This window comes from Equus quagga, chromosome 21 (assembly GCF_021613505.1).
Source record: "Equus quagga isolate Etosha38 chromosome 21, UCLA_HA_Equagga_1.0, whole genome shotgun sequence".
NCBI lineage: Eukaryota > Metazoa > Chordata > Mammalia > Perissodactyla > Equidae > Equus > Equus quagga.
Window position 1 is genome coordinate 13,002,295 of NC_060287.1, and position 16,791 is coordinate 13,019,085.

A 16,791-nucleotide genomic window follows, 5' to 3' on the forward strand; every position below is an offset into this window, starting at 1 on the left:
TTAAAAGTGTGGATGGTCAACATCCTTGAGGACTGATAACAGGTGCCATATAGCTTCTTGCTGATAATGATGAGAACTACCATTTAGTGAATATCTTCTGTAAGTCACGCTGTCCTTACCATTTTATGTCTCTTGCCTCATATCATTCTTAGAAACCTCAAGAAAAAAATTTCTCATCCCCATTTTACAAAAGGGAAGGAAATTCTCTGAGCAGTTAAGTATCATGTCTAAGTTCACAGAGCCAGTGAGAGATTTTTAGGGTTCTCCAGAGAAGCAGAATGAATAAGATGTGTGTAAATATATATATATATATATATATATATATATATATACAGTCATATGTCTCATGATGTTTCTGTCAACAATGGACCGCATATATGAGGGTGGTCCTATAAGATTAGTACCATGTAGCCTAGGTGTGTAGTAGGCTATACTATCTACGTTTGTGTGAGTACACTCTATAACGTTCACATGATGATGAAATGAAGCATTTCTCAGAATGTATCCCAGTCCTTAAGTGACACATGGATGTATGGTAGTCCCTCTTTATCCATGGAGGATATGTTCCAAGAGCCCCAGTGGATGCCTGAAACCATGGATAGTACTATATACAATGTTTTTTCCTATACATATATACCTATGATAAAGTTTAACTTATAAATTAGGCACAGTAGGAGATCAACAATGATAACTAATAGTAAAATAGGATAATTATAACAATATACTGTAATAAAAGTTATGTGAATGTAGTCTCTCTTTCTCTCAAAGTATGTTATTGTACTGTACTCACCTTCTTCTTGTGACACTGTGAGATGATACAATGCCTATGTGGTGAGATGAAGTGAGGTGAATGATGTAGGCACTGCGACTTAGCATCCTGGGCAGGACAGCCCAAAGGTGCAAGATTTGATCATGCTATCCAAAACAGAATGCAATTTAAAACATATGAATCATTTATTTCTGGAATTTTCCATTTAATATTTTCTGACTTTGTTTGACTGCAAGTAACTGAAACCGAGGAAAATGAAACCTTGGATAAGCGGGGGCGGGGGTGGGGGGGCTACTGTATATATATATAGAGAGAGAGAAAGAGATTTATTTTAAGGAATTGGCTCATATGATTGTGGGGGGTGGCAGGACTGAAATCTGTAGGGCAGGCTGGAAATTCCAGGAGGAGTTGATGTGGCAATGTTGAGTCCAGAGGGAGAATTGCTTCCTCCTCCAGGAACCTCAGTCTTTTCTCTTAACGCCTTTCACTAATTGGATGATGCCCACCCACATGAGAGAGGGTAATTAGCTTTATCCAAATTACACTGATTTAAATGTCGATCACTTCTAAAAAATACTTTCACAACATCATCTAAACTGGTATTTGATCAAACAACTGGGCACCATAACCTAGCCAAGTTGACACGTAAAATTAACCATGGCAAAGAGATACAGCTAAAATTTGAATATAGGTCTATCTCACTTCAAAATACATGCAGTGAACCATTGTAAGATCCTGCTTCTCAATGTTTACCATCTCATAAAATAGTTTACAATCTCAAAACACCAGGCATTTTTCAGAAAATGGCTTGAAGTCCCAAAACATCAATCTTCAAGAAATTGGGAGGCCAGGGAGAGGAGCTTAGCTATTAAGAAATGGGGAGTGGACAGAAGTGAGAGTTGGACCAGCAGGAAGAGCGACAGGATTGAGCTAGACAGAAACCGCGATGGAGCTCATGCTGAGGGCTGGGATGTTGCCAAAGCTTGGCTCAAGAATAAACTATTGGTGGGTAAGAGGGACCTGAGGCTGGGGAGATGGTGATTTCCTCCTCCCATCTACCCACCGCAATAAAACCATAATTCAAGGAAATATTGTGACTCAGTTGAAAATAGGAGAAATTTACTTTATGAGTGTGTCATCTTTTTTTTACCTTTACAATTATATGAGTGTGTGTGTGTGTGGTATACTGTGCATGTTTGTATGTGTGCATGTTTTTATTTCTTCTATGATATTGATTCTCAAATAGTCATTGTCTGACTCCTTTACAGATCCTCAAACTTTATGCATGGGAACCCTCCTACAAAAAGAAAATTATTGAAATTCGAGAACAGGAATTGGAAATTCAAAAATCAGCTGGGTATCTTGCTGTGTTTTCTATGCTGACATTAACTTGCATTCCCTTCTTGGTGAGTGTGTATATTTCCTCTTTTGATTTTCAAATGTGATCTCAGATTCACCTCCAAATTACCTGTAATTAAGGTGTCCAAAGTGAGATCTTCTATATCTGAATTAAAATTTTCAAGAAACGCAGTCATTAATTTATATAGATTAGAGAATAAAAGTTTTAAAGAAGAGAAAAATATTATGTGCATTCTCATTGGTCTGTATTTTTTGTATATAATAAGATTTACTTTGTAAATTTTTCACACATCCAACATATGCCTTTTTAATTCTTAAAAAATATAACTTACATTTCAGAGTTTCGTTTCAACTTTAAAATATCTTGATCTGTTTGATTAATCCCTGTTAAGCAAGACCCAAACGCATGCTATATGGAGTTGGGAAGGAAAGTAAGATGTATTAAGTGTTTCTGCTGAGTACAGGACAAGTCGTCTACACTCCCTTATTTCATTCTTACGACAATAAGGCGTTACTTTTTCTCATCACAAGAGGAAATGGAAGTCCATAGTAGTTTGCAAACATCCTCAAAGTTATAGAATTAGTATTTTGGGGTGAATTGATATGGACTGAGCTCATTCTCTTTCTGTCACCCCAGGTAAGCCTCGGGAATCCCATGCTAATTAGAGTATAAATTGCCTTGAGGTATGAACCAATGGGTGAAAGCCAAAAGATAACCAAGCCACGTATAACGCAAGCATCAATTTTAATGAAAGTTACCACTCTCGGTGGCAATGGGGTCAGGAGAAGTTCCATACTTCTCCCTTTTTGATAATTTTAAATATTATTATATTCTATTTAAATAAACATCGGTATTATGAAAATAAAAGTAATATTTACATTTGGAATACTTTGGTAAAAATGTCCAAGAACCCTTTGCTTAAGCCAATCCTAGGTACATGATATATAGTCAGTACATTTTCATGCATAAATGAACTTTTCTACCTTTTCTACATGAAACTTATAAAAAGCAAATATAAATCTTATCAGCCATGATTTATTCTTACTTTCTTCAGTTAATTTTATGACACAAGGAAAGTATAATTGTTACGTATTTGTCAGAATGTGTGCACACCCCACTGGAAAGTAAGTTTCCAGAAAACGTCTCCATTTTGAAGAAAATATGAGCTGGTATACATTATAAATGGGAATAATAACTCAAGCGAGAACATAAAATGTCTTAAAGAAGGGAGTTGCATGACATGGTCTCAAGGATGTCATTGTATGATCTGTGCCAAACATTTATTTTATATTCTTCAGTAATAGTACTGAATTTCAGTAAACAACAGCAACAAAAGATTATTAAAATTTTCTTCCCTAAGTTTTGGAACTGTAACTTATAATGTTGTTAGCATTGAATAATCAAAGAAAATAAGATAAGTCTATTTTTTAGGTGTCCTTGGCAACGTTTGGCATCTATTTCTTACTGGATGAAGGAAACGTTTTAACGGCCACTAAAGTGTTCACGTCAATTTCTCTTTTTAACATATTGAGGCTTCCTCTCTTTGATTTACCAACAGTGATCTCAGCTGTGGTCCAGGTACACCCAAAGAATCCTTAAACTAAGAATTCTTCCTCCACTGAAATCTATGGTTTGCACATTGTATTCCTTTGTCTTTTTCTTTATTATATTTCACTTTTTGTGGTTGTTTTGCTCTGCTTTCAAAATTAGTCTTCCTGTATTCATGAGTAATAGACAACATTATAGAATAGAAGGAATCATGTCTTCCTTGCCTCTATATTTTTCTTCTATCAAAATGACTTTTAAGTATTTCAATAGATGATATTGTTTTCTTTGCTAATTGTTAGTTTCTTTTATTTAGCTTGTAAAAACTGCAGTTGGATACTATGCCATCAGAGGGTCCATTTTTTGTTTTCAATTGAAAATTTTTTAACTTAGTGCTTTTTAAGGAGCTGGATCTTAGTGTTTTCCCAGGATTCAGCAGCATTTCATCTGTACTGAATGAATAAAACAGGGAGAAAAGTCCACTGATAATAGAAGTCTATCAACAAACCATGTATGAGGTATATGGTCCAGCCTCCCTTTATTGTAATTTTCAAACACTGGAGGCTCTTTAGATACCTCAACTAGTAGAAGGCTCCCCAAACCACAGGAAATCCAAAGTAAGGTGTTTGATCCCTTTATCCTGAGATTTTCTCAGTTACATGCTTTTTGATGTCAGGTTTGGGTTTTCTGGGCATCCCCCGTCAAATCCTTTTCCTCAAGACTGGGCTCATAACAAAGTGAATCTTTGCTTATTGGGACCAGTTCTTTGATGTAAAAACTTTGCCTTTCATATTTTAAATTATTTGACTAAAGGGTAACGTAATTGTATAGTAAATACCAATTAAGCCAATTTTGTTACATTATACCTTTTTCATATTATTTTACTAATCATGACCAACAGAGGGCATAGAAGTACTATTGATGATGCTTTTCTTTTAACATTGGTTTCATAGCGTGCTTCTCTTAAAGAAAATGTCATTCTTAGAGTAACGGTTCTGTTTTGCTTTTGAAATTAGAATCTAGCTAAAAGTCTGGGATCTTAAAGTGTTCTCCAACTCCTACTGGTACGTTACTGCTTTCACTAAATAAATAGGGAGGACAACTGTCAAAAAAAAAAGAAAGAAAGAAAAAAGAGAAAAAGAACCAGCTCTGCATACTGATGTGACACACTTGATAAAAAAAACCACAGCCCAGTTACATCTTATCCATTAACAATAGACATCTCGTGGCATAGAGTGATTAAAAATGTACTTGAGATTTCATGTAAGTCAGTTTCAGGAAAAAAAAGATTTTATTTATCCTAACTGTAGCTAAACATTTTGTAGCTATTTTACTATAATTAAATGTTATGATTACCAAAAGTATCATTTGATTTATACTCAGAATCAGAATTCATTCAACAATCCTGAAGTTGCTTTTAAAAGTTAATCTCTCTGTAATTATTAATTAATCAGTTATGGCTTTACTAGAACGTCAAAGAGGAATTTTTGTTTCTTGTTCTCATACCTTCCTGAGTATGTAACATTCGGTTTGATCTTTGGTCCTTGAATCTATTTGTTCTTTTCAGGGATGGACTGACTTAGAAACATTAAAACAATTCAAACTATGCTTGCCGAATGTTTATATCAATATCTTCAATTTGCATAAAAAATTTTAGTCATGCTGTAAATCACAATAAATACTTTTTGTTTAAGTTCTGCTTGAACCCCAAATAAATTCCGTCTGTGTTTATTTTGATAGGCAAGAATATCCTTGGGTCGTTTAGAAGACTTCCTCAGCTCTGAGGAGCTTCTTCCTCAAAATATTGAAACAAACTACACAGGAGGTCAGCAGTTCCTCTTTGCATTCAGTATTTATTTGACATCTGGGTTGAAAATAATTGGTTCTAAAATGCATCCTTGTATTCATTTTTCTTCCCAGATCATGCCATTGCTTTTACAAATGCTTCCTTTGCCTGGGATAAAACAGGGATTCCAGTACTAAAAGAGTAAGTCATGGTTTGGGGAAAATTAAAAATAAAAAAAACTTTTTACTGTTGAATTCTACAATGCTCCATATTTTTATTTCTCAGAGTTTTTAAAGCAGAAGATGACTATATTGAAATTTACAAGACTTTTTTTTAACCTCTCACTGTACCTTTCATTTTTATGGGTTTTGTACTCTCTTTTTTATATTCATTTCCTCTACAGCACTTATTGTTTGCCTTTGAGAAGGTTGGGTGTTTGTAGAATAATGGAGAATCGTATGAATAGCAGCAATTTCAGAGATGATGCTCAGTGCTGTAACTTACCTAAGAAAAGTGTTAAAAGTAGTAACTAGAACTTCCTATATCATCTCTTTCCTTTTCTTGTCATGCAGCCTGAACATAAAGATTCCAGAAGGAGCTTTAGTGGCTGTTGTAGGGCAAGTTGGGTCTGGAAAATCATCTGTGCTTTCTGCCATCCTGGGGGAAATGGAGAAACTAACAGGAGTAGTTCAAAGAAAGGTAAAGTCAACAATACATTCTTTCCACATCTCCTAGTGTAATAGGCTACAGCCAACTCATTATTAGCATCAATAAGAATTTATCAAACTGAATTGAAGATGCAAGTATTTAATGGGCATTTATGGTTTGTAACAAACATTTCAATTTCCACAGAAATTGATTAGCTATGGATGGATTAGTAACAGTGCTCTGTGCTCCAAATACTTCAGCAAATCATTTAGGAATGCTTCTGGTAATTGTTTGATGATATTAACTGAATTGCAACTAATAATAGAGAAACAAATGTGATTTATGCTTTAATTTGATTAGGTTTCTAATTATTATTCATTGCAAGTTTCCCTAAGTAATTATAGCCATTCCATTTCTGTCTCGTATTTGCACATGGGGAGGATCTTTGACCTAGAAAGACCTCAGAAAAATAACATTAATAGTTACATTTAAGTTTCAGCCTTTGGACTTTGGAGAGATCTACTCCCAGCCATTTATTCTGTTCTTTTTGTGTGTGTGAGGAAGATTCATCCTGAGCTAACATCCATGCCAATCTTCCTGTGCTTTGTATGTGAGATGCCTCCACAGCACGGCCGATGAATGGGGTAGATCCGTGCCTGGGATATGAACCTGCGAATCTGGCTGCCGAAGTGGAGTGTGTGGAACTTTAACCACTGGGCTACAGGGCTGGCCCCCATTTATTCTATTCTTAAAGGTCAATAGGAATAAGAATTCAACCAGTTCTTAATCAGCTGTTTCTTTTTTGAAATACTAGACTATCTAATGAGTTTTTCCTTAGACCTAACTAACTCTTGGGTAAAATACTAGCCTAGTGCCTCCTCTCATGTGTGACAAGATAGCGAAGCTCTATGGATCTGAGGCCAGTTTCTTCACAGTTTTTCTCTCCAGGAGAAAATCAACTCCACCTCCTTTTATTTTTCTTCATAATATATCTTTCCTCATATCTTTATATCCTTCCTGATTCCAGTCCTTTAATGATTAATTTTGATTTATTCTTTTCTCTCTCAGTGTTACTATTACTTAGTTTAGGATCAAGTATGATTTATAGGACTTTTTCTGATAAGATTACACTTAATGAATACCACTATTCTTTAACCTTAAGTCCACTATCTTTGTAGCTCTCTGCTCTTCATCATGATTGCACTCAGCCATTTGTCTATAGTTCAAGATGACTATAACTTCTCCTAAGCCAGTGAGTGTCCTTTAAAAATACAATGATTGTCAACTTGTCAATTTTATTTTCATTTATTCTTTTCAGCTATTTTCACCAAGCAATTATTGAGTAGGTACTATGTGTCTACTACTCAGTCCCAGGGAAACAAACATGAATATGTTATACCCCTCTTCTTATAGAGTTCATAATCTAGTGAGGGAGATATTAATATCAATTATGACAAATATTTAAAGCAGCTATAAAAAATTGAAGGAGAGTATAAAAATAATAAATTCTGCTTTGAAGAGTCAGAAAAATAATCAGAGAGGAGGTAGCCTTTATTTGATCTTGAAAAATAATTAAAAATTGATCAAGATAAAAACGATATGAATTCTAGGCTTCACCTAATGCGTAAATGGTAATAATAAGCTAAAAAGTCTAAAGCATGGATTGAATAAAATAATGAGTGAAGACAGACTAGTTCTTCGCACAGAGTCAGCTAGCTTCCTAAGAATTTTTATGATTATTATTATCTTCATTATGATTGTCTGGGCTCTCATGGTAAGATTTAAAGATTATTTCTGATACCTTTGAGGGTTTGTAATTAAGAAAATGTTCACAGTGATGAAAGAAACTGTAACAATGCTAATACCAATGCTAAAGCAGAGAAGACACCCTTTGTTTATATCAAGCTAGAGTTGTCGAAGAGGGAAGATATTGTCTGTCTATAACTGGGCACTTTGTCCTTCAGGAAGCCTGTTGGTCTGGATCAGTGGCAGGATTTGAGGTACCACACTCCAAATTATTTCCCAAAACACTTTTAGTCCTAAATTTATGTATCATCCTGATTATCTCTAGTTTAGTAATAATAATCATAATAATGACATGACCAACTTAACACTTAGTGTTTACAAGGTGCTTTTGTGTATATCTTTCTGTTTCTCAAGGTTTTACATGAACAATTTTTTGAGGCATATCATATCACTGTGTTTAAACTCTAAAACTCCATGTGTTTCTCAGTATCAAAGGCTCACAACAGGCACATTTGTTCAGAGTATTCACTATTCAATATTCATTGATGGAACATCAGAGATTTGGAGGCCATTTTGAATTAGCAAAACTTCTGTTGTAGTTTCATTACTTAAGAATGAAATGAAACAAACACACATCTTCATTTGTATGTGAGAGGCAAATAATGATTATAATGATAATAAAAGGAAAAAATTCCATCTCTGTGAAAATCCATCAACTCTTTTTCAGCTCCTGTCATGCCAATACATTGACTCCGTAGCTCTCAATGTAGTATTTGGTTTCTGTTTTATATTGTATTCCATTTTTCCTGTTCTTCAGTCTTTTCTCCTGTGTCCTTCATCCCCTGTTTCCCTTATCTTGCCTAATATGTAGCAAGTGTTCAAAATATATATCACTTGAGGACTGATTTAATATGTTTTTCTAATCAAAGGTTAGTCACTAGGCAAGGCAATTCAAGAACAATTACTTTTGTGTTCAAGATCAAGTCAGATCAGAATTACATTGTTTTGGATCAAAAGCCATTCCATGTCTTACACGCTCAACAAAAAAGAATGAAAAGTTAATCTTTGATCTTTAAAGTTGTTGGTAGTAATCAAAAGACTAATAGTTACATACATGTCTACGTCAGAAACTACTTTAAATGTCTGGTATTGTTATACAGTGCACAGTAGTCAAAATACTCCAAAATCAATGTTTGGATAAAATCGATGGGGCAGATTGAAAGGTAAGTCTCTAGTTCAAATATTGTGGGTCCTTTACAAGAAAAGAAGAGTTAGTTAAAAGGATATTTTATGAAGCAGACTGCCATATATTCGGGAATCATTTCAAGACATAAAATCATCAAAAAATGAATGTAGAAGCAGTGAGTATGTGGTAGATACAGAGATGTGCTGCCCAGATGCCCCTTCTAGGAAGGGCTTGCTACCCACTCACAGCAAGGCAACTACTACTACTACTGAAAGCGGCTTGGCTAGGGTCCCTCTCTTAACAGCCAGGCCAGTTCAGCCTAACACAGAAGAACTGTGATGGACGATACTTCTCCACAGCTCTCTGGAGGGTTAACCAAAGCTTTGTTGGATCTGGATCATGGTGAGACTTCTCACTCTACACGATCATCCTTCTTCTTTTCCTTCCACAAGAATTGATCCCATGAACAACTTGCACCCCAGACTCAGTGTTATGGTTTGAATTATGCCCTCGCCCCCAATTCATATGTTGAGATCCTAACCTCCAGGTACTTCAGGTACTGAGGTACTCCTCAGAATGTGACTGTGCTGGGAGACAGGATCTTTAAAGAGATCATTAAGTCAGAATAAGGTCAATAGGGTGGGCCCTAAGTCAATATGACTGATATCCTTTGAGAAGAGGAAATTAGGACATACACATATAGAGGGAGGGGCATGTAAAGACTCAGGAGAAGACAGACATCTACAAGCGAAGGAGAGAGGCCTCAGGAGAAACCAACCCTGCCGACACCTTGATCTCAGACTTCCAGCCTCCAGAATTCTGAGAAAAAAAATTTCTGTTGTTAGGTACCTTGTTAGGGCAGCCAGAGCTGACTAATACACTCAGCATCTGCTTCCAGAAAAATCCCACCAGAGACAGATAACTGATAGAAGCTACCGTGAAAGTAAATAAGAAGCTAAAGTAACTCATTTGAAGGGGGTCTCTAATAAACACATGTAAGATTAAAATAAGATATAAGACTAAAATGTTAATAGGATATATTTACATCTGAAAAACCGCCTAGATTTTTTAAAAATTCAATTTAAAATTAAAGAAGGCAAACTCAAGGGCTAAATATGTTCCTTTTGTGTGGTATATACAACTTCTCCTTTTCCCTTGTTGAGAATGTTTCTTTTATTTCTTTCTCTTTCAGGGCTCTGTGGCTTATGTTTCCCAGCAGGCCTGGATTCAGAATTGCATTTTGCAAGAAAACATTCTCTTTGGCTCCATCATGCAGAAGCAGTTTTACGAGCGAGTATTGGAAGCCTGTGCCCTCCTTCCTGATTTGGAGCAGTTACCAAACGGAGATCAAACTGAGATTGGAGAAAGAGTAAGGAAAATACAATTTATCATATGCAGGAGTAAAATTCCATTCAGCTGTGCTATAAAAATATTTATAGCCTTTTTACTGAGGTCTTGAAGAGCCGTACGACTATAATTTTAAAAAATCATTATAGAATTCCTATGAAAGATATGGCAATATTAACAACAAATAATTACTTATAATTGACTATTTGGAAAACAGATTAAAAATCAGCAGGAAATTCTATTGGTCGTATCCACGTGAGGGAATGGAGCCCACCAATTGTATCATCAATGCCTTGCTTTAGTTGTGGCATAATGCAGTTTACTGTCTAATGAGTGAGTAATAGTTGTGTTTTTTTCTGCATCTCTTGTGCACAAAGTCAAGCCTAGGACAGTAGCAACAGAACACCAGTCAGTCTCCAGCGGTGGCACCAAGGCCAGATTCTAAAGAGGTTTCGTGACGATGCTGTCATTAGTGTACCTACTCCATGTTTGCTCATTGCTGCCTAAGAGGAGCTCGTTTCCCAGTCATCTTATTCTTTTTTCTATTTTGTTTCGTTGTGTTAATGAATAGGCATTATGCTTCCCAGTGTTTTGGAGATAAACAAAACAAGATATCATGAGCTAAAGCATGAATCCCAAGAGATTATCCCCAACCCATGACTAAAATCTCCATTAATTAAACATGAATACAAAAGCAGCCCCTGCCTATGATTCATGTGCACCATGAAGCTGAGTAAATAATGCTTACGGTGTGCTTTGAATTTCTGAAAAGAGAGTTAGCATAACCTTGTTAGGCAGTTTTACCCCTGGCCTCATGTTGTTTAATAATCTTGTTATATAAATTGATACATAAAATATATTATAGATCAAAATTGTAGAAAGTAGAAATATTTAAAATGCAGGAGGAGGCAAAATTTACCTTTGAACTAAATTTACATTGGCTTCATTCATAGCCTGTTACTTGCAGAAGTATTTTCTCAAAGTATTAAATAGACTTCATTTTTTTCCAACCTCTGTGTTTTTTCTGGTGTTTTCACTGTCCCTACGCAAAATGACACCATAGCTAAAATTATACAGAAATGTGACTTCTTCTTCAAACTTGTTAATCCATATTGAATATTATGCTCATGAAGCCAATCTCTAATAATATGAAATAGATGATAGCATGTAACTAAAAAGAATTTAAAGAGGAAAAAAATTCAAAACATGAAGTATAGATTGAATATGAGTACTAAATATTATTGCCATTTATAATTTCAGTTTTTTATAATTAAACTTCTCCCAATCTGGTGATGTTATTTAAAATAAACATATAATTGAATAGTTCAAAAGGAAATCTGTTTACAGCTGTTTATGAGACAACCAAGATAATGAATGTAGAATTTCCCTCACTTTTATCCATCTTTTCCTTTGATATTCTTCAACTGGCCACAAATATTTATTAATCTATTATATGCCCTTATTTTGCTATGAGGGATATATAATGGTGAGTAAGAGAGGTGTCACCCTGCCTGCAAGGGATTTACAGTCTAATGGATCCCTGCCAATAGTATCATCAATTGTCTTTACCAATATTTATTTATCACCTGGTGTCAGACACTCTCTATGTGCTGGGAATGCAAGGATGAATTAGGGAGGAGCTCCTAGGTTAATGAGAGAGACTGACTTGGGTATTGCCATTTCTCGCAATGGGACGAGTAAACAGCACTTTGGGACAGGAAGGAAGAGAATGAATCACTTTCCTTGGAATCTGGGGAGACAATTGCTTTCAAAGAAGACTTCTTAGAGTGAGTAACTTTTGAGTTGAACAGCCTCTGCCTAGACATGAAAGGGCAGGCTAATCAGGTTAGCAGGCGACAGTCACTTGAGTGCAGCACCGGGAGAGTGGTTGAAGGTAAGTTAATACCGGAATATAAGTATCTTAGATTTATACTAAGAAACTGGCTGTTGCTCATTTTTTAGTATGGGATGATGGGAAGAGGGAGATGTGGGCATCCAAGGATTTTAAGCAAGACAATGACATAAATACAAGATAAATGATGACAAGGCAGAGGAAGGATTGGAGAGAGGAGTTTTTGGGTGATAATAGCTAAGATTGAATTATGTCTGTACTGAATGTTAGATTTGTCCTAAATATTTTACACTCATCCTATTAAATGCTCATGACAAACCCGTGAGTTGAAGGCTGTTATGATCACACATAAATACACACACACACGTGCGTACTCACGTATATATGTATCATATTACTTTATATGTATTTTTTCACACCTATCTCCACTGCTAAACTGTGACCTCCTCGTGTCAGAGGCTCAGTTTTATTTATCTTTGAATCCCAAGTGGGAGCATAGCACCAGAATATAGTTATACCAAGGAGATATTTGTTGAGTGGGAGGAGGATGAGAAAGGCAAAGAAGCGATGGCATTTTACAATTATAGGTCACTGGCTAAGTTCTGTGCTGCACAGAGAGCTTTTAAACCAGATCTGTAAACACTAAATATAAAATAAATCAAGTAAATTGAGCCTGGCCCCATAATTCTCCATATATGGCTGTACATGTCAACTTTAATTCTCACATAGAGTGATGTATGTTCCTCATTCTTGCTTCTTAGAGTGGTACTTTTGCCAACAAGACTTGTACTAATCTTTCTACAGAAGAAAATAGGACATGTTGATTACTGCTTTGGTAATTTAGCTATTATTCTCAATTTCCTATGTGTCAGTTTAAAAATTATTCTTGGGGTCAGTCTATGGTTGGCAGCCAAAAGTCTTGTTTAATATTCCACAGGCACAATTTTTCAGAGTTAGGGAACTGGAAATTCATTTCTCCTTCATTGTTAGTATCTACTGTTGAGAGCAAGCAATTAAGAGAAAGTAGATGGATCTGCTAATTTTCTCAAGTTAGTAGCACTAGGAAATAGAGGGATGGGATAGGCCTTTGGAATTCTAGGATAAAGAAAGGTTTGAATGTTAATCTTGAGTTATCTATCCATGCTACAGAAGAGAATTTGGATGGACTCTACATGCTTCAAGATTTACACATTTTTCCCCTGGTCTTGGTTTTTTCTCCTGCTCTGTTTTCAGGGTGTGAATATAAGTGGGGGCCAGAAGCATCGAGTAAGTCTAGCCAGAGCTGTCTATAGCGGGGCCGACATCTATCTCCTGGATGATCCCTTGTCTGCAGTCGATGTTCATGTTGGAAAGCAACTTTTTGAAAAAGTGATTGGGTCCTCGGGCATTTTGAAAAACAAGGTAGCCATAGCATCACTTATGCTTTTTGAGGGGAAGGGGAGAATAATCTGCATAGCATTGTGCCAAAAATTCCAAGATTCTGTTTATTTGTTGAAGCAAAGTGGTCAAATTTCACATGAAAATGGGATATTATATTGCTCTTTTACAAATTTTAATGAATGTTTTTTAAAGTTTTACTTAAAAGTTTACTCTGGTGACAATCTATGTGATTGTTACCTCATTGACGAATACAATATTGTAAGGGCGTTTCTGTGTCAGAAAGACTTGTTTTTGGTTTAGCTGATTGTTTTTTGAAAAATAGTATTTTGATGCATAGCACTTTTATAAAAATTAGTATTATTTTGTTGATTATTTGCATTTAAAGTTTGACATTATTAACATAGCAATAATAACAATTCAATTGTTTTGTGAAGGGGCCAAGAAGAAGGAAATTAATATTTACCAAGTGTATACCATGTTTGATACTAAATAAGTTCATTTGGTTCTTATAGCAAGTCTCTGAAAGATATTATTATTATTCCTGTTTTACTATTATTCACGTGCTTTACATGTGAAGGAACTTGGGCTTTAAAATGACTTGATTGTTTGCTCAACTTTACAACAGCAGAGATTTTTAAAAGTCTGTCTGACCACAAAACCATACTCATTCCTTCATAATATGCATTTCTAGATTTATTAATATAAAGCACTCTGAAAAAAATTACATAAATGTATAAAATAGTAAAATATATATCTAAGTAAATAATAGACAAATGTCTTTATTTCTTGAAATTCACTCAAGATAAAAACTTCTCATTTAATTCTATGTGTATATATACAGGAATAGGAAATACTTAAAAATAAAGACCATGAATTATGACCTGAATCAAACACTTTTTTGTAATGCTATAGGACCTTAAAAAAAATAAGCAAGAATAACAGATATGAAATTGTTTTTAATTTGTTGTGAAATTGATTGGTTTTTTTTTTTGAGGAAGATTAGCCCTAAGCTAACATCTGCTGCCAATCCTCTTTTTGCTGAGGAAGATTGGCCCTGAGCTAATATCTGTGCCCATGATCCCCTATTTTATATCTGGGATGCCACCTCAGCATGGCATGATAAGCGGTACATAGGTCCATGCCCATAATTCAAGCTGGCGAACCCCGGTCCACCTAACTGGAGCACGCGAACTTAACCACTATGCCACTGGACCAGCCCTGAAATGGATTCATTTTCAATGAATGAAGACTACCTGAATTGAGGCTTAAAAGCATTTGCAACCTAATTTTTATGTCTAGCAATATGTCGTCATTCACTGTGAAATGTATATATGCTGCCTCAAACTGGTACCTCCCAAGAATTACACTCTGAAATAGTAAAGACAAAAACAAAAAAGTGCAGCTTTCTTTAAAATAAATTATTTTTGCCGTTTTTTGGTAACTCAAGGAATAAAACGTTCTGTTTTTCAGACTCGTATTTTAGTGACCCACAACCTCACACTTCTGCCACAGATGGATCTTATCATTGTGATGGGGAGTGGCAGAGTAGCACAAATGGGGACGTACCAGGAACTGCTGTCTAAAACCAAAAACCTCGCGAATTTGCTTCAGGTCTTCAGTGAACAAGAGAAAGGTGAGGACACAATGAAAAATAAACAATGTATCTTTTGAAAGTTATGGAATTTGCTCTTGTTTGAATCCCCAGTTTTGGAAACAAACATCCTGCCTTCTCTGCCTTTATATCCCTTGTTATGTGCACAAGTCCTCCAGGTAACAGGTGGAAAGCAACATTCCCAGACTTGGTCTGAGATTAGCAGATGTCACTACCTCACCAGCAGAAGTATGCCAGAGTTGGAAAAATATAAATTGAACTGTTTTTCTAATTACTTCAATATTGTGTCTTTTCTGTTAAAATTCAGGAAGATGTGAGTAGAGATCATTTTTATACTAGAAATGGAATGTTTTTGAAAATGAATATTTCTGGGATTTGATTTTTTGAATGCTGAATAAAAAATATAAAGGCTTTTTTTTAAAAGCCATAAAATTACTTTATTCTATTTATCTAATACTAGATAAATAGATATTTGTAAAAGATCAGCCATATATGGTGTAATTTTATTAGTGACCACACAGAGCAAGGCAAAAATAGATTTTGATGACATAAAACTCACCAAAGAACAGCTTCAAACCCGGTCACGTTCATTGTCGTGTTCCTGCGCTTCTGCCCTTAGACCTGGGCAACGTGACCCATCCCCCACTTCTTGACCACTCCAGGTACTCGGGGTCCCAGAATTCTCTGCCCAAATGACATAAGTTTGCTCCAGGGACCTGGGCTGTCCTTCCTCAGTTCTGCCCTCCCAAGGGCAGGCTGCTTTACTGGGCATTCAGCACTCTTTGGCGTGAGGATGGTTATTTCTTGGAGTAGGGTAGGGTGGACAGAACCTGGACACGTGGGCTGAGGTGTCCACAGACATGGTACAGGATGGGGATGAGATGGGAGACATGGGGCCAGGGCCTTGACTAGAACCACCTCACCTGGGATTGCCATGTTCCCCAGAGGAACTCCCAGGGATCTCTCCCCTGGACCTTGCCTTCCAGGTGGCTGGGAAAGCATATTTGTCAGACTAAGTGATAGAACTTATTTACCAGTCTGTTAGCTCCATCTATAACTATTAAATAATTAGAAATATGGCATGTGGGACTTCCTTGATACTCTTGCCCCGGTTCCCACAGATGTTAGGTGCAGGCCTCTCCCTGCGGGGAATTTCTTTTTCTTTTTGCATAGATAGTAAGGAAAAATCAAATTATATCAGAAAGCATTTTTTTTAATAGGATTTAGGTAAAAGAGTTTTCCTGGAAAGGGAGTGCGATTTGAGAAGTATGATCCACTGTTCTAAAATCGGTCCGTGATCTATCATTTGTTTATTATAATTTATCCTTTTGGATCTTGACTTTCAAGAATTCCTTTACAAGGTACACAATCCTTACATTTTAAAATTCTTGTTAACTTATGTGACACTACAGTGGGAGTAAAGGTCAGCACAATATTGTGGAAACAAACAGTGACCGATTTCAGGAGCCCTGGGTTCTAGTTCTCAGTGAATAGCTATGTGAGTCTTCATGGAAATGTCTCAACTCCTCTGGTTCTTCCCATTTCTGAAACATAGGGCTT

At 35.9% G+C, this 16,791-nt stretch overlaps 1 protein-coding gene across 1 annotated transcript in view; it reads left to right on the plus strand.

The window, feature by feature from the left end:
- LOC124231256 (multidrug resistance-associated protein 1-like) overlaps nt 1–16,791 on the plus strand; it is an 81,983-nt gene that overhangs the window by 33,099 nt on the left and 32,093 nt on the right. The window contains exons 8-15 of the mRNA XM_046647939.1: nt 2,038–2,175; nt 3,561–3,707; nt 5,415–5,499; nt 5,595–5,661; nt 6,033–6,159; nt 10,233–10,409; nt 13,473–13,640; nt 15,090–15,252. Coding sequence (XP_046503895.1) covers nt 2,038–2,175; nt 3,561–3,707; nt 5,415–5,499; nt 5,595–5,661; nt 6,033–6,159; nt 10,233–10,409; nt 13,473–13,640; nt 15,090–15,252 — 1,072 coding nt within the window. The remainder of the gene's footprint in view (nt 1–2,037; nt 2,176–3,560; nt 3,708–5,414; nt 5,500–5,594; nt 5,662–6,032; nt 6,160–10,232; nt 10,410–13,472; nt 13,641–15,089; nt 15,253–16,791) is intronic.